Consider the following 18,412-nt stretch of genomic DNA (forward strand, 5'->3'; position numbering starts at 1 on the left):
ATCTTGAATAGGCCTATTAAAAATACTTCTAAGAGAGTTTTCACACCTAGCCGTCAAGCTAAAGGCAGACAGTATAAAAGAATAAGCTAACTGGTTTTCTTACATGTTCAAATGTCGCAAATTTTATGAAATGTGCATGTGCTTTATGTAAAAGACGAAGGAGACAAAATACATTTTATTTGAAGTAACTTACATGATAATGCGGAACTAAATTTCAATAGCGAACGTTTCTGGTCGGATGACAATTCCGTTGTACCGCGTTCTGTTTACAGAGCAACGTGGGTGCTGTGACAACGCTCACATGGCAGGATAGTGCATAAAAAACTCACGTCAGTCTTAATTGTTGTTTGTATATAACAAAATGGGTAAAAAGCGGCGCAACGACGAGTCTGCTGAGTCAGACACTCCGCGGAAAAAAGAAACGATTCCGGAGTTCAATGGGACAGTTTTTAAAGCCATGCTGAAGGACCCGACTATAGCCATGAAGGGTGAGTGATAGTATGTACAAATCATCAGCTTGAAGTCATAATATTGTGTTATGCATTCAGTCAACTATGCATTGTTTTATCGGCATCCCGCCTTTGCCCCCCTCCTTTTTTCGTCTCCAGGACTGGAGAAGTTTATATCGACCGCTAAGAAGTTGCCACGGTCCGACCTGTACGATGTGGTTGAAGGTTATATTAAAATCTCCATGGAGTGTGCAGAGATCTTCAAATTGCTCGAAGGAGAAAAACACGTAGAGAGTGAGGTAAGTTTTAGTTTCTCAGCGGACGGCTCTGGCCCGGCTCACTCTTTCTGAGGTTTCTGAGTTAAACTCTGATCGTGTTTCTGTACAGATGATGCTGATTTTTGGGAGCCTGGAGGCGATCCTTCTAAGGACAGCCAGTGACCTCTCCCATTTCAACATGGTCGGCAATGCCATTGTGAAGAAGACCGTTTTCAGCTACATGAAACTCCTGCAGGGGTCTTTCCGTTCAGCAAACCACAGGTTGATTTGTGGATTTCAGTAGAGCACAATGACACTCAGTTTAAAATCATTCTGGCTCAAAAAAAACAATGTTGTTTCCCTTTGAACACAGGTTCATCCGCCAGTGTCTCGGTCTTCTGTGCGCCTTGGTCACCCAGGGTCCAGAAGCTGCCAGAGAGGTCTTAAGTCACCTTCACATTAACAAATTTCTGTCTGGATTGGCAAAGATGAAGGATAAGCAGGTGCGATGCAGTATTTGTCCACAGGGTTTATGATGTGCATCAGATTAGTCTTATTCTGTAGATAAATCTTTTCTGAATATTATAATTTTACAGGGTAGACCTGATGTCCGCCAGGCTTTTATCCAGTTTGTGCTCTCTTTTGTGGTGTCTGGTGATAACACAACAGTCGGACAAATATTAGAAATCAAAGGTAATATTTAGATATAAATTATAATTTATGCAGTGGACTGTCTGTGAGTAACATGTTCATTTGGTGTGTTAGAACTCCTGCCAGTGATCCTGAATACAGGTCTGAAGGAGGACCGGATGTCCACAGTCAACCTGATTTTGTCCACATTAAAAACTAAAGTAAGTATTAGTCCAGGACATTTGAGATCAGATCATGGATTTAGTAATAAGATGTATTCCTTTCTGTCTTTCTGTAGGTTGTTCTAAACAAAGCCATCAGTAAAACACAGAAAGTACGTTTCTTCACACCTGCTGTGTTGGCCAGCATTGCGTCGCTGTATAAATGGAATGGGATTGCAGATGCAACCGTGGATGATGACAGAGTAGGTCGCTTGTTGTTTTGCTGTTTTGTGTCAAAAGAAACAAAGATTGCGTCAGGTCAGTTTACTTTAACATGTCCAAGTAACATTTTTATTTAATTACATGATATTTTTAAGATGTCGGAAAACACTGAGCTTTCTGGGATGACAGTCATCCGGGAACTCGCTCACAGTTTCCTGCTTGATCTGTGTTGCTCCCGTAAGCATGGTATCAGCTTTCATGATGTCAGCTTTGGCACAGCTGGCAGGTAAGGCATTAACATTCCAATTTCACATTGTCCTTTTCTGAGAACTTCTCATGTGGATCACTGGATTTTACCTCTTTGCAGGCCTGGTAACATTGTTTTGCTCCAGTTTTTGGTGGGGCTGAAACAGGCGACTGAGGATGAACTGGTGGCAGATCTGGTGGTGAATGTGCTGAAAGCTACCCCCGATATTTTGTCCAGATACTTCAAGGAGACTCAGTATGCATATGCTCCGCGCCTCAAAACTACTTGGCAAGACAATGTGAAGCTTCTTAAAAAGGTAACTGTCAGTGGTAAAAGTGTTAAGATAATATCTTATCAGTTTTAGATGGTAATCGTCACCTTTGCATTTCTATATCAGATCTATGAGGCCCAGCCAGAGATTTCCACAGTCTTTCAAACTCAGGAGGTCATCCCTCTGCCTCGCCTGCTCTCCATGGTGATGGTGATATCTCTTCCTCCAGTCTGCAACAAGAGCTTCTTCACACAGGGCCTTATTGTAAGTGACTGAGCCTCATAAAATAAACTTATTACTGCAGTAAAGACTGAAAACCTTTTTTTGACTTAAATGTGTCTTCTCTGATTTGACAGCTTGCTAATACAGGAGCACACCTTACAACCCTGTCGGTGGTCAATTTCATCTTGAAAAGAGCCAGTAAGAACATAGAGTATCTTTTGGATAAGTCTGTGTGGTGCAGCTCAGACCTATACACTGCTGAGATGATGGAGGATTTAGTGCAGCAGTACAGGGAGATGCTCGGCAAGGTAGGTTCAGGAAAGTCCCTTAATAAAAGCAAATGATCCACCTTTAAAGGCTCGAATCATTGTTCATACTCTGTTCCAGATTTTGCCTGACATGACAAGCATAATTGAAAAGTGGCAGTCACTTAGCAAGAAGGAAAAAGCTGGCTCTGAAGAAAAAAAGGATAAAAGCGAAGGGGATGCTAAACTGACTAAATACCAAGTGCCTGGTAGTAGCATTCACAGTACATGATTATTGTTTATTCCAATTAATCCTATTTTTTTAAAAAACCCAAAAGGATCTGAGTTGATTGTCTTGTGTGCTTTATTTTGGAACAGCTGAAGATACAGCTGAGGTCATTTTGCTGAAGGCTCTGATTCTTCAGCTCATATGTCTTTACCAGAAAGTGGTGCCGCATCTGGTTAGCCAGTGCAAATTTGACTTCAGCAAGCTTTTAAAGGGTAATGTTTTTGGCGTTATTAAGCTCCAACTTTTGCTTTTTTAAAGCTTATTTTTTCCAATAAATGGCTTTTGACACTGGTTTTTATCTGTCCAGGCATTGTGTCAGAGAAAGGAATAAAGGAGGAAGTCCCCCCAGTTTTGCAGCACCACGTACTGCAGTTGGCCTTGGATCTTCCCGCAAGCAAATTCTCCTGGTTCCGTATGCAGGTAAGGAAGTCAAATTCTCCGATTTATTTTTATTTTTGGTTTAAAACACATCTATTCTAAATAGTTTTTCTGTTTTTACAGGGTGCTGCAGATAAAGATTCATCATCTGGAGAGAAATCAGTATTTTACCTGCTTCTCAAGATGTTTGTGAGCAGCAGCAGCAGCCACCTGAAAGCCTCCACACAGATGCTTGTTCTAAAAGTAAGGAGCATTTTGCCTTTTCCTCTGTGCTTTCAGTCTGCATTATATGAGACATACTGTATATATTTAGATATTTGAATTAGTGCTTATTTATTCAAGATTGGTCCACTTGGGCAAACAAACTGTAAGCATGTTATATTTTTATATACGAGGGCATCATTCCTGGAGGGATTATATTTATGTATGTTAGCAGATATTTATCTTTTGTAGGGTACAGTTCAATCCTCCATTGAATTTTTTTAAGGTAATGAAATCAGAGCAGCTTAAGCTAAAGTCTTTTAAGGATTTTATTTTAAGAGGTTTATATTCGTGTGGACAAATTTCCTCCAGCAGTACTGCTAAAGCAATTGGTGTCCTGTGTTGTATTTAGGTACTAAAGGACACTGGTGTGTTCGAGCACACCTGGACTGAGCTTGAGCTCTGGCTTGAACAGCTGGCCAGACTAGAGCCAAACCAGCAAGAAACTGTTATTCAGTTCTTGGAGTGGGTAAGTCTTCCAGTTTTTTTTTTCCCTACGTTTCTACATAACCGTCATATTGGAGGTTGGACAAAATAAAGGTTTTAATCCTTATGCCTGATAATTAACTCTTAAAATCTGTCTCTTGCTCTAGGTGTTGGTTAAACTGGTGTGCAGTTCCTATGAATACACAGATAAAGTGGCCAGCCTGGTCCAGGAAGCAGGTTATCTGCAAGCGAATCTGAGTAGCCAGGAAGGTGACACAGCCAGTGTCCCAGTTTCTCACATAGATGGTCAGCATTTAAATGTGGAATCAACGCTGAATTCTTCAGGGCTCAAGTATGTCCGTGAATGTTTATGCTTTTTATTTTTTCATCTCAGATGTCATAGACATGCTCGATGTCATTATGGAGGCCAGTGATGGTGAGTTGGAGGAGTTCGGCCCAGCTGTAAGTGAAGATCTCATCATGCAAACCTTCCCCTTCAGTGCCCTGGTACCTGCTACCCTGGAGGCCCGAAACAAGCTGCCAGCAGATAGTGGTAAAGGACCTCCGCCTCACTTGTGACAAAGAGTGAAATCACAAATTTGCAAAAAAAAACTTTTAGAGCATGAAAATTGTTATGCAGTATAAGAAGTACAACTTTAAATATAGGGCCAGATTTACTAAACATGATAAAATTGTATGCGAGTGCAATCACAGGCACAGTCAGTTCATTTCAATATCAAGCTCAAAAAATAAGATGTTTTCTCCGCATTAAATATCGCTGTAATTAGTACTAAACTGTGTGTCGCAAACTTTAGGAACTTAATTTGCTTGATTTAAATATTCTATTCCTGTATTTTTCACTTTGAGAAAGAATCTCCAACAAACACATTTGCAACAAAATCTCTGAGTTCCCATCTCTTGTAATATTGGCAATCACTGCGCTCTCTTTGTAAATACATTATGGGCTTTTGTTGTTGTTCAAGGTCCAGGATGTTGCTTTTGTTGTTGCCAAAACCCAGTTTAGTGAATCTGGCCCATAGCCTGTAATTAATGTTTAAAAAGACATTTACCCATTCTGTTCATGGACACTTTGATTGAAAAGTAAATGTACTGTGATCTATGATGTTTGTAACCATCTGTCTTTGTGTCTCTTAGGGATGGTATATGAATACTTGGCTGCAGTGCTCTCAGATGTGCTGCACTGTCAGAGAGAGCCGCTCCCTCTCTGTCTGGCTCTGCTGCAGTACGATAAAGAGTTTGTCTCCTCTGAATGCTTTACCTCTCCTCATTCAGCCATTGTATGTTTTCATCAGTATTACTCCAAGTGGCTACCACAGCAGTGCCGTGAAGAATTGGTGGGTTTTTAGTGATACAACGAGATTGCCTAACCAGACATGGTTAGACATAGTGTTTGGACTAATACTCTTGTTTATTTTGTTAGTTCCAGTCTTCTGAATGCCATGCAAAAGGATTATCAGATCAAACATCATACACTGCACTGATGAAAGCTGCCTACATCCAAGGTCCAGGCACTTTGCTTAAGGATACCTTCAGGAAAAGTGCAGAAGAAGCTCTAGCTTCCTTTTCTCTGGGAGAGTTTCCAGTTGCAATCAAGCAGATATTACTCTACATCAGATCAACTGTGGAAAACTTTGGAACGGTAGGTGCGCAAAACAAGCCCCATACTACGCACATTGTTGAATATGCAAACAGTGCATCATTTCCCTCTTCACAGTTCTCTAAAGACGTAGGAGCTTCCGTGTTGAGGACCTTCATGGAAATACTCGAAAAGATGGTGATCAAGCTCCAAGGCTTTCAGGAGGCAAAAAACTCTGAACTAGCTGTAGTGAAATCCCAAGAAGAATCAGACCTCTTTCTGGAACTTAACCAGTCCTCCACAGTTGAAGTTAATATTCAGCAGGTTAGAAAAATAATGCGTTTTTGCAATATTCTCCTTTTTTGGAGTGAAGGATTTTTTTTAATGAAACTCTCTTTCTTTAGATCCTTCTTTCAGCTCTTGGCTCCATCTTCAAGCATCCATATCTGGAGCAGTGGTTTCTGGCTCTGGAGCTATCTGCCATGCCTCCTCACTCTCTAAACCCTGTCAGACTTAAGCACTTGTGTTCACTGATGACAGATAATATTCTGGTCCTCCTGAAGCTCTGTGCCCCTGTTCTTCAAGAACTAAATCATCTAGAGCTTCTGAGGAGTTACATGGGAGCTTTAGAAAGAGCTGCTCTTCAGGAATTGGTGGAGAAGGGCTCTAAACCGGCAAAGAAACACTCCAGAACTTTCCAGAGCCTCCTGTCTCTGCACAACTACATGGATTCCAGTAATTTGAGGGAAGTTGTCTCCAAGTTGCTTCTCCTCCCACACAACAGCCTCATCTCCCCCAGTAGCAGTAAGGGGGCAAATTTTGAGCTCAGCATTTACGGTCAGGCAGCTCTACAGATCCTCACAGAGTGTAAATATACGGCCTCCCAGGACCATGGCACATTTCTGACACAGGCACACCTCTTTGGTCTGGGCACACTGCTGCTGTCCTGTTCCAAGCCTGCACTGGAGGCATTCTTGCTCCAGTTTCTATCCAGTGAGCCAAGCAGTGCAAAGCTCCTCCACACAGATGTGCTGTTGCACTGTCTCCAAAGACCACTCTCAGACTCTCTGGCTATCAGCTCTCTCCTGCTGCAGAACTGCTCCACTCACCGGCTCCGGTTTGAGATGTGGTGTCTTGAACCTGAAAACATGGAGAAGCTTTCTGACCAATCAGAAGCCTTCCTTCCACTGATTAATATGTACTTACGTGTGGCAAGCAGAGAGGACCCAGCCAGACCCAAAGATGGTACGTACTGAAACCAATAATTGTTACTCTTTTATCTCGTATTGCTATAGATATACTAATTGAGATATGCTTGGCTGCTGTTGTTTCATAGTGCAAAAAGACATTTTGAAAGCCTTGAAGCAAGTGTTGCTTGCCAAGTTCTCCCAGTGTGTTCTGGGAAACTTGACAGAGGAGTCCGGAGCCCAGCTTACGGAAACTCTAGGCAGTTTGATAAAGCTCTCTGCAAACAGCAAGGACATCAGGGATTTGATCAACAGTCTTCCCAGTGCTCTTCAAAATGTGGACAGTTTTGAAAGGTGAAATTTATATTATACACTACAAAACTACAAAAAATAAATAAACGATCCTGTCAAAATGTATTTGATGAATATTCTTTGCTCTTTCAGATGGCAACTAGTAGATGTTATCAGTGACAAGCTGGCTGATTGCCCAGAAGAACAGGAAAAATGGAGGAAGTCTGTCGCCACTGCAGCTATCAAGTGTCTCATTGCCTCTTACAGTCACTCGAAAGATCAGGCTACTTCCCCATTAGAGCAGGAGCACAGCATCTTAAAAAGACTACAGCGAGTTCTAGTGGGTTTACTTCACGCATACATTTTGTAAGTTTTAAACTTTTTGCATTTCCTAACTTACTTTCTTTATACAGATACCCAAAGAAGACATCACTGCATCTGAGTGGAACAATTTTGTCAAAAATGGACTAAAGTAGGTTATCTATTTAAATCCATTTTGCTATTTAATGTTTCAGAACTTTTGCTGAGTGACTGTAAAATATTCTTAAATCTTTCAGATATCGCTACAGAGATCACCACTTCCTGAACACTCTGAGCAGCCTGTTGGAAGTGATGTATTGTGGCACTGAGGTTCAAAAAGACCTGATACCTTTACCCACTCTTTACACAATGATCTCCAGCCATTCTCTGTTCCTGCCCACCATGCTGGACTCTGAAGAGTCTAACAGCTGCCAGATTAAAGGTACAATGCAATAAAGATTTTTTTTTTTTAAAAAGATTCCAAATCACAAATTAATCACAAATACACACATTTGTTGTCATTTTAGAAGAGTTGGTATTCCTCCTACTCTGTCTGGTGAAGAAAAGCCCAAGTGTCTGCAACATCAATCATTTTGTTGTACTTTTGGGAGCATACGGAGCTACGCTGAGTACTTCAGGTAAAATAAGAAAACCTGTTTTCTTTTTTTTTGCGTTTTTATTGTTGTCTTATCCTCTTATATCTTCTTCTGTTTTGCAGATCAAAAATTGTTGCTGCTTCTTCAGGAATATGAAAGAAATCAAGTCAGCCTGCTGAAGTTCCAGTAGGTTGAATTCATCTTTTTATGTTCCAAATGCTAGAAGTGTGCTTGTTTAATACAAAAACTCAGTGTGAGTTTTCAACTGCAGGTCATTGTTGTGGGGCCCAACAGCAGTGGAGCACCACAAGACCAGTAAAAGCCTGGGAGCTTCTCTGTGGAAGCAGACCAGCTCAGATGACCTGTTGGCTCTCCTCAAACCTGACAAGATGTTGCAAACTATTGCACACTTTCCACAGCAGCGCAAAATCATCCCGCAGGTTAATGTTTTACATCATATTTACTTTTCAGATTTACACCGATCAGGCATAATATTATGACCCCTGACTTGTGAAGTGAATAACACTTATTATGTGTTTATCATGCCGTCTGTTAGTGGGTGGGATCAATGAGGGAACAAGTGAACATTTTGTCCCTAGAGTTGATTTGGTGGAAGGAGGAAAAATTGGCAGTTGTGGATTTTAGCAAGGGCCAAATTCTGATCCCTGGTCCCTGATTTCCGTTCCAGCAGATAAACTTCTATAGGTCAAACTCCTGAAAAAGTTCATGCTGTTTCTGATAGAAAGGTGTCAGAATGCCCAGTTTATCATAGATTGGTGTATTGGGCTGCACAGCTGCAGACCAGTCAAAGTGCCCATGTTGACCCCTGCCTGCTGTCAGGGGCACCAACAATTGGCACATGAGCATCACAACTGGACCTCGGATGGCTAGCTGCATCACTTACCTGGGGAACACCTAGCAACAGAATGCATTATGGGAAAAAGGCAACCCAGCGGAGGCAGTCTGATGCTTTGGGAAATCTTTAGCTGGGAAACCCTGGGTCCTGCCATCCATTTAGATGTTATTTTGACACGTAGCACCTATCTAAGCATTGTTCCAGACCATGTACAGTTTTTCATGGAAAAAGGCCTCTTTCAGCAAGATAATGCACCACAAATGCTTTGGTTCAGGAGTAGTTTGAGGAGCACAACTACAAGATTGAAACTTGAATTGTCCTCTGAATTCTCCAGATCTCAATCAAATCAAGCATCTGTAGGATGTGCTGGGTAAACTAGTCTGATTCATGGGGCCCCGCCTTGAAACTTACAGGGCTTAAATGATCTGTTGCTAACATGGACTCCACCAGATTCTTCAGAGGTCTAGTGGATTCCATGCCCAGACGGGTCAGGGCTGCACTGGCAGCAAAAGATAAGGTTATGCCTGATCGGTGTCTATTAGTGGTAAATGACACACTGCATTATATGTTTGTGTAATGTACATGTTCTTACGCTCTCTCAGGAAAGCACGGAGCCTCTCTACAATAATAATAAAGTGAAAGACCTTGGGAATTTGTACGATCCGTGTTTTCTGTTGCCTCTGTTCAGCGCCATATTGCGGCCAGGTATCATATTTCACTGGTTGTCGTCACTCAGTATAATTAGTTTAAATGATCACTTCTTATATCTGTTGCATATTTCCTCCTCTTTGACAGAATGTGTTATTGACTGCCTGAAGTTTGTATCCAGCCACGCTCTTGGAGTAACTGTAATGGCCCTGAGTAGCTATGATCCAAAGGTGAGGGCGGCAGCGTACCACGTGCTTAGCTGCTTCTACCAACATCTGGAGGGTGCTCAGTTCAGAGAAAAGAGACAGGTAAAATATTAGAGAAATCTTATGTGTGTGTGTTTGTGTGTGTGTGTAAATGTTGTGTGTTTGGAAACACTGACAGGCTTGTTTTTGTCTCACAGCTGCTCTACTTGATGGACATGGTAAAAAATGGAATTCAGCAACAGAATCAAAGACTCCCATTTGTCATGACCACTTACATCACCAAAGTGGCTCAGCAGATGCTCAAACCTGGTGTGTAACCCTGAAAACTTGAATATCTTTCTGCTAACATAACCCTTATTATTTACTAAGAGATGCTTTTTAGGTTGAAAGTAGGTTTTAGGCTAATCTATCCTGAATAAGAATCACAGTCATGGTTTGCACTTGTTTTTCTATCTACCTTCTCCTGTAATAACAAAAGAATCCTTGACCTTCACATGTTTGTTCGCTTTTCCCAGAGGACCACATGTACGTGGTGCTGAACAGATTTCTGCTATCCCACCAGAGTTTGGACTTCAGAAGAGTCCCTGAGTTTTTTAAGCTTTTCTACAGCTTTGACTTGGAGGTAAAGAAACTGGTGAAAACACTGTTTTTGTATTCTGGTGCCGTCTGGTATTAAACGTGATTGGTGACGCTTCCTTGAACTTAAATGACTGTCCAAATAAACTCCTCTTGAATGAGCAACCTTTATCAGTTTGTTTGCTTAGCTCAGGCCTTTTTTTTAGACTGTTATCTGTTTTTGTGAAGGGTTGAAAGACGTGGGAGTCGTGACTGTTTGTGTTTTCTTTCTTTCTACAGCACAAGGTGGAACGTGAGTGGATTGTAAGCGTGCTGGAGCAAGGGATGAAAGATGGACACTGCTATGACCTGTGCAACCAGCAAGGCATCTTTCAGATCCTTTTAGGCTTCAGCAGCAGCCCTCTGTGTGATGAACACTTCCAGGTACACGCTTGTCTGTCTGTAGTTGTGTCACCATTTTTTCTAGTTGCGTTTTGAGGAAATCTTCATTTTAGATCAAGACAATATGTCCTAAAAAAGTTAAATCTAAAGGAAGATTGAGCCTTTCAAACTTTTGTATTACTATTGGGTGATAGATTGACATTTTCAGATCAACTAGGGCCTTTATGGTTTGTTTTGTCTCACTAATCTCTCTCCTGACAGCATTTTTATATCTGTAACTGTTCAAGGTTTGGCATGACAGTGAGCTTGTCTTTCTTGTTGATTTATGTGAATATGCTCTCACTGATACAGTTTTCTCCAAGAGCATAGATTTGTGTCAAAATATTTACCATGCTATCAATTTCTTTCTAAGCAAGACTTGATGTCTATGTTCTTAAATTCAACCCCTACAGCAACCAGTTTCACACGTGTATAAGTGCATAATATGATTCTACATAGAATAAGATTAGGATTTGCTGGTTAATTGGTTCTTGGTTGAAAACCATTTCAGACGACTCATGGTACACTCAAATGTTTCCACATTACCACGTCGTTCAAACAGGAATTTATCCATCTATGTTCTAGATGTCAAACATATTCCTGTGTCTTTAGGACATGTGCTTTCTCCTTGAATCTATTTTATAGTCACTTCTGTAACAGAAGGTTTATGGATGTACTAAAGGAGGATATGTACAGGGTTGGTGTGATAGAGGAGGATGCTAAGAATATGGTGAGATCGGGAGCAAATGAGCTGCTGTGATTTCAGTCATTTCTAGCAAACTGTTCAAATCTGACCCCTTTGCTGCCAGCTTTGGGGGAGTTCACTATTCAGGTGGATCTCTGGGGCCAACTTAATGCAGTTGCTTTTGCCTCTTTGCACACCCAGCAACTTATTTTGTGTGATGAGAAGGAAAGAAAACATCATGCTGTACCCGGTGGATTCAGGAAACTGTTGTTTTTGGGGCTCGAAAAGATTAGAAAATTAGTTTGCATGCAGAACAAAAAACAAACCTACTGAAATAATCCTTTTGAACTTGGAAAACTAAAATAAAAATATAGAATAAATATCCTTAGTTTTAGAATATAATGTTAGTTTGGCACAATTTGTTATTTACTTAATATAATTAAGTTGTCTGATGAGCCCTTGATCAATTTTTGTGACTATGGATGTGTGACTTTGTGTTAGCTGCTTTCAAAAAGTTGTTTTTATTGTAATAGCCATACTAAATGCTACCATTAGCATATAACTGCTGTGATATTAATAAAGAAAAGGACTTGAACTAACGCTGAAACTGATACAATTGATAAAATTGAAAGTAAAACTAAACATTTTCAAATAATAAAAGTACTAGCAGTTACCAGTGTTACCCCTCAGCCTCCTAGTAGATGCACCTATTGTATGAATATGAAAATCCTAGGTGACTTTCTTCTTGAGTTAACGCATTCACAGAATTTTCAGAAAACTTGACCTCTGAACTTGAGGTCGAGGTCACTGAGATTTGAACTCATACTTCACCTCGTTCTCAAGTTATCGCATTTACACTTGTTCGTCCCGGCTGAGGTGACGACAATACCCCATCAGCATTTGACGTCTGAGGACTAAAAACTAACCTGAAACAAGCAAACCCACTCTGAAAACCTATTGAAGCTAAAATGAATTTTAAAAAAAAAATCAAAACAAGATAAAAAACTCAATAGAAAATAGAAAAACTATAACAACTCTGTGCAGAATGGACTACACATTACTCAGCTATTACTGCGTATAATGAAAAACACCAATAATAAGATAGTTATTCATTACACTAGTCTGTTATAGAGCCAAATCCTTCACATAATGAAGAAAGAGATCAGAAAGTACCACCGTAAAGTTCTGAAAACGAACACATTATTGAGGATAAGGTGCGTGATTCTCTGAAATGTACACAAACAGGAAAAATAAGAATATCTTGTACATGTATTTCTCACTTTTTAGGCACAGATCATCAGGGTGTTGTGTCAGGCTGCTCATGTGACCAAAGCGGCGCATAACCTCACCAAGACCTCTGGGCTCCTAACCTGGATAATGCAAATAGTTGAAAAAAGGTGAGCCTTAAATTAAGGTTTGCTGTTAAATTTTGGTTCTTTATTTTGATATTTTAATTTCTATTTTGATATTTTAATGATGATTTTCATCAGTTACATATTTGTTACATATGTCTGTTTTTAATTGACAGGAATCTGGATTGGCAGCTGCTGTGCGCCATCATCGATCTGTTTCATGTGCTGTGGTTTACGGCCCTCGGGCAGAAGGAGAAGCAGGTGGATGAAGCAAAGACCTCCTTATCTGCTGAGGAGAAACCTCAGAGCTTCGTGAAATGTCTTCCTCCGCCACTCATCAGTGAATTCTTATGTGTGGCGTCAACTATCACGAGACATCTCGGGTAACGTGTCTCAGCCATCATTCAGGGCTGTTAGAAAGTCCACACCTCGGGCACTTTACCCAAAACTTTTATTCACACGTGCAGTGATGAAATCTAAGATGTCCAGTAAATGTTAACTGTCTTTTGATGAAAGATGTCATTGTTTCATCTCCTTCTGACAGGTTGGGTTTGAAGGCTGCTCAGCTCAGCTTGTTTCTACAGACTCTTTGCTCTGTGCTGAAGCATCGTGCGACTGCTCTCCATGTAAGCAAACAGGCAGACCGGCTCACGCTCCACCCACAGCCTCTGTCCTGCACCGAAGCCCTCGCTCTGCTTCACTGCTGGGCCTCCTCGTCCCACAATACAGAACTTCTTACCCAAATACAAGCCTTGTCAGAAAAGCACAAAGTGAAGGAGGTGATGGGTGAGTGCTTTTAACAAATTCTAATATACAGACTCGTGTACAGTTGCCACGGTAATCTTTGATGGACATCCTCCAAGCCCATAATGGAAAAGGAGATACTGATCATTTTTCAACCCTAAAAAATCCTTATTTAAACAGCTAATTAAAAAACTACCAGTTGAAACTTAACAGCATGAACATGATAAACATATAAGAGGTGTTTGAATGAAACTAACTGGCATAAAAATGTGGTTTGACCCACTTTATACCCATGTTTGCAGTTGTGATTAAGATACTTTGTAATATCTTTACTTTGTGTAGCTTTGATAACTACTTACTCTAAGTGCTATCTCTAAATAGTAGATACTTCATATTTGATATTTATATGGTTTCATGAATGTGCCTGATTTGCAGCCAAACTCAGAAACTTGGCCTTAGAGTTAAAAGTAAATGCAAAGGGAACGGCTGACGAAAGAACAGCAATAAAAATCAGGCTTAACAAGTGTCATGTTTATAAAGAAGTGGAAAATTTAGAGTTTTGTTATATTGCATTGTCACATTGTATATCGTTTTGTCCATATTCCTCTTTAGGGATGAGAAAGGATAAGGCCCGAGTTAAGAGCTCCCTTTCCCACGTCTATATGCGAAAAGAAAAGTTGGCAGAAGACACAGAGACCGAAAATGAAGATAAGAGTCTTCTGACAGAGTGTAAACTTTACCTCACCAGTATCTTTGTTCATTGGGAGCCTGCTTTCCAACTCTCTGAACCTCAGCCAGCTCTGCCAACAGACAAGCTGGATCCCAGCTGGCTGACCAGGATTACTGCGCACCTGGTTACAAAGTGGTCCCTGAGGTGCTTGGTGGAGGACTCGTATGATGAAAACAGGGCAAAAGAATTCTTGCTCTGGCTTGAAAAGGCTGTGATCAAACACACAAAAATTGCGGATGTTGTGCTGCTTGATCTTGGCTTGAAAGCGGACCTCCTTCGGCTCTACCATCAGGCCTTTGAAGCTCAGTGTCACTCCAGCATTTCAGCAAGAGCAGGAACCTTACAGCTTTTCACCAAGATTATGATCTCCTTGCTAGAGATCCAAGGCAACCTTCCAGAGCTGCATCAGGCAGTTGTCTCTGCTTGCATCCCAGAGGCCACACTTGATCAGACTAGACTTGGTAAGAGCCTGCTACTTTTCCCAAACCCTCATTCTGTAATTGTAACTGATGAGTTATCTCAGTTAAACAAGTGGGATGTAGTGTTAACATATATAGTATGAAAGGATTTACAATTGAGATTATTGGCGGTCCCTAGATGTCACAATGCTGCTGCTGCTGCAGGAAACTTAGATTAACAAACATAATTACTTACAAAAGATGAACACAAAGATGGAAGCCCTGGCAAAAGCATACTGCTTTTACACTTTTGGTAATTACCAGAGTCGTTTATTTTGTCATTTTTAATCTGCCAGGATGCAAAATATCTTTAATTGAAATTATATTTTTAGGACTTAAATACAATTATTGTTATTAGCCATGGCTTTTCAAAATTACTGGTTTATAAAAGGGAAGGAACAATAGTAAAGCACATTTTTATTTTTTTTATTAAGATGATAAATTAGAGTTGCTTACTTGCATTCCAGAAGAGAAAAAAACGTTTTACTGGTTAAATGATTAATTTCTGACTCCTCAGAGAAGCTCAAATGTGGGAATAAAAATGTTTGAAATTCCTCACTCGTGCTCGAAACGGTGAAATGTTGAGAACTCGCTGAAAAGGAAAAAGTTTGCACTTCGTGGTGCTGCATGGTCTTTGAGACAAACAGGGCAATACTGGGCAATTATTGTCACAGTGAGGTCAAGCATGCCCCGAAGTCAACTGCTGAACTGGTATTTACGAAAAGGCCCAGAGGAAGAAAATGAAGCAGAAAATGAAAACTTACAGAAGTGGATGTGAATCAACTTAAGATTTTAAGTACTAGAGACAAAAGGAAGACCGGTGTTGATCTTCAAGTAGAGATAAACGCTTCTAGATCAGTCTGAGAAGGTCTCCACAATTACTTCCACAATTTATTCAGACAACTGAATAAAGAAGACTTAAAAGGAAGAATAGCTGCTGGTATAAAAACATTATTGGGGCCTGTAAACATCCAGAAACATCTCGGATTTGCCAAGGAGCACAGATGGTAGACTGTAGATAACTGGAAAGAGGTACTTTGGAGGGACGAATCTAAGTTTAAACTCTTGCACAGAAACTGTTTGGCTCACATACCAACAGGACAATGACCCCAAGCATACTTGAAAGCTGTGCAGAAATTATTTGACTAAGAAAAAGGAATTTAGACTGATGGACTGACCAAGCCAAAGTCCAGACTTGAATCCTTCAGAGATAGTTTGCACAAACAAAGTCTTTGAGAACAGCTGGAAACTATTAACTTAGTAAGAAAAGAGATTGCAATGCCAGCAAGAATGACAACTCCTGTTAGGACCAAAGGATTTTGCCTAATAAATAGCATAATATTTAGTTTTAAACATGTTTTAGAGATTTCTTAAGTATTCTTTTCTTTCTTTTTTGACAGGTGGTCTAAGAAATGGTTGAATATTCTATATTTGGTGTTTTTTAACAAAATGAAGTTATGAATTCAACTGTATATTCCCTACATTGATTAGATACTCTGTATTTGCCACATTTGTCAAAGCATGAACTAAAAAAAGAAAGCCTACAATAATAATATATATTGTCAAACATATTTTAATCATGATGTAGAATCCATCGTACGTAAAAATATACATTTAAATATAGAAGTAAATACATGTTTACATTTTCTTTTTCAGTATCTTTAAAGTCCCAAAGTGACAATAAGTTTTAATAGGTTGTTTTGTAAATGAGTTTGATGTCTTGTTTTCTTGTTTCCAGAAGCAGGATTGTCTCTGCTGTCACTGTACATCCATGAGGTGTGGAGTGGAGCCACGTCGGCTGATCTCTTCCTGTCTCATGTCAGTTTGGTGACCGGAGCCAAATGCAAGAAAGTGAAATCATCCCAGAAGAAAGCAGACATAAGAGACATCTGTAATGACATCATCACCATGAAGAGTTAAATATATAAATTATATGTGAACACTTAATGTGTTCTTTAAAATAGACCAAATGAGACTTCACATTCAGCTGCATTTTTTTCCTGTAAATAGACTTAAAATATTTTGTAAACTTTTGTAAAACCGTCTTGTCATAAAATGTTGATTTACAAATCTGTTGTTAATTTGAACGTTATTTTAAACTCATTAACCTCAAGTGTGCGTGCAAGTGTGTGTCTTCAATCACCGTTTTTTGTTTTTTTTTTTGGAAATTTGCTGCTTTATTATTCATTTTCAGTCCAGTCTTTGTACCTAATATTTTTATAGGAATATCTTTTGTTAAGCCACCTAATTCTGACCTATGAATCTTTCAAGTATAAAGAAAATTCACTTAATGATAAACTAGTGTTGTCTAAACATAACAAACAACTTGACAAAAGACTCATTTTAAATTGTATCTTTAAAAAAAATTGGTACTTCTGGTTTTGTGTGTATTTATTGTCCTTGTATTGGGAAGTCACAAAGAAGGAAGAGCATGTGGATGGAAGCATAACTTATGTTAAGCTATGGTTTGTTTGCAGGTGGAATTCTTGATATTGTTTCCTTTAGTGTAAAACTAAAGACATATGTATCAAAATAAGACATCTAAGATTTTTGTTCATATTTTTATGTAGAGTACTGTCCCAAAGTCTTGGGCCACCCCTACATTTCTTCATATTTTGCTTGCAAGAAACCAGAAATCTAGTAATTTTTAGTCTTGTTCATGCAAAACAGGGGGAAAAAACCAACAAATGACATGACACAGGACCTGTGAGATGCATTTAAACCTTCAGTTTTGTTCATCTACTGCTCACCAAGACCTTTAGAAATCGTCTCAGTGGAAGGGTTGCTGGCAAGAAGCCATTCTTAAGGAAGGAAAATGAAGTGAAAAGGCTGAGATGTGACAAGTTACACAAGAACTGTCCTGAAAATCAGTGGCAAAAGGTCTTATGGTGTGATAAATCCAAATGTAAAATTTTTCATTCAAACCATTGTGGAAATATAAGGAGGAGATACAACAGTGAGTGTCTATAGCCATTTTTTTTTTTTTAAATGGAGGCTCTGTCAGGGTTTGGGGCTGCCCTTCAGCCTGTGGTATTTGACATCTTGTCATTAACACAGTAAAGTACTTTTAGAGTTTGATTGGCAACAACTTCATTTTTCAGCATGACAATGATCCCAAAACACAATGAAAGTTGTGGATTGATTTGGACCTCAATGAAGAGCTTTGAATGTTCTTCAAGAAGCTTGCAGAACCATTCCTGAAGAATTCTTAAAGAAACTACAAAAAGTCGGTCATACAAAAGGTGACTTTAAAACTTGTTAGAACTATACAAAGTCTGTTTTGCCTTGTTACATGTTCCTATTTACCTAGTAAAATGCAAAGAAATGAGAGGTGGCTCAGAACTTTTCCAAAGTACTGTATGTACAAATTTTGAGCAGAAAGTTATGGGACTAAAATGAAAATGGAAGGAGCAAAGCTGCCTAATATACTCTCGCTGTCCTTGCTCTTATGTACGTACACACACACTGTGGTTTAAAGCTCAAAGCAGCTGTTACGTAACATTTTTTTAATGGTTAAGGAAGCCTTGAACTTTGCAGTGATCTTGCGAGATGTTAGGAATGATGGTCACTTCTTCTCATTTTAAATGTCATTAGTGCTGTTGCACATTATCACCACATTTTGAATTTGAGTCCATCGCCTCCGTTTTTCACTATGTTCTCATAAAGATCGAGTCTCTAGCGAATTAGTTGACGTGTGATTCCTGCAAA

General features: G+C 39.7%; 1 protein-coding gene across 1 annotated transcript; it reads left to right on the forward strand.

Annotated features, from left to right (window-relative positions):
* Positions 1-263: 263 nt before the first annotated feature.
* urb1 (URB1 ribosome biogenesis homolog) lies at positions 264-17,242 on the forward strand. Its single transcript, XM_087851119.1, has 39 exons — positions 264-488; positions 609-748; positions 837-988; positions 1,080-1,209; positions 1,303-1,399; positions 1,472-1,557; positions 1,635-1,760; positions 1,875-2,005; positions 2,087-2,282; positions 2,364-2,501; positions 2,594-2,767; positions 2,847-2,973; positions 3,083-3,205; positions 3,301-3,413; positions 3,495-3,614; positions 3,985-4,101; positions 4,226-4,364; positions 4,453-4,611; positions 5,214-5,413; positions 5,500-5,718; positions 5,794-5,979; positions 6,060-6,900; positions 6,992-7,196; positions 7,287-7,473; positions 7,547-7,605; positions 7,691-7,875; positions 7,961-8,071; positions 8,152-8,215; positions 8,301-8,469; positions 9,488-9,590; positions 9,681-9,841; positions 9,937-10,048; positions 10,255-10,361; positions 10,595-10,738; positions 12,708-12,817; positions 12,949-13,155; positions 13,317-13,558; positions 14,129-14,707; positions 16,443-17,242. Exons 1-39 carry the CDS (start codon positions 362-364, stop codon positions 16,622-16,624), a joined length of 6,768 nt encoding a protein of 2,255 aa, XP_087707245.1. The 5' UTR covers positions 264-361; the 3' UTR covers positions 16,625-17,242.
* The last annotated feature ends 1,170 nt before the right edge of the window (positions 17,243-18,412 follow it).

The sequence above is a fragment of the Neolamprologus brichardi genome, chromosome 14 (genome assembly GCF_056152115.1).
Source record: "Neolamprologus brichardi isolate AB-2024 chromosome 14, ASM5615211v1, whole genome shotgun sequence".
NCBI lineage: Eukaryota > Metazoa > Chordata > Actinopteri > Cichliformes > Cichlidae > Neolamprologus > Neolamprologus brichardi.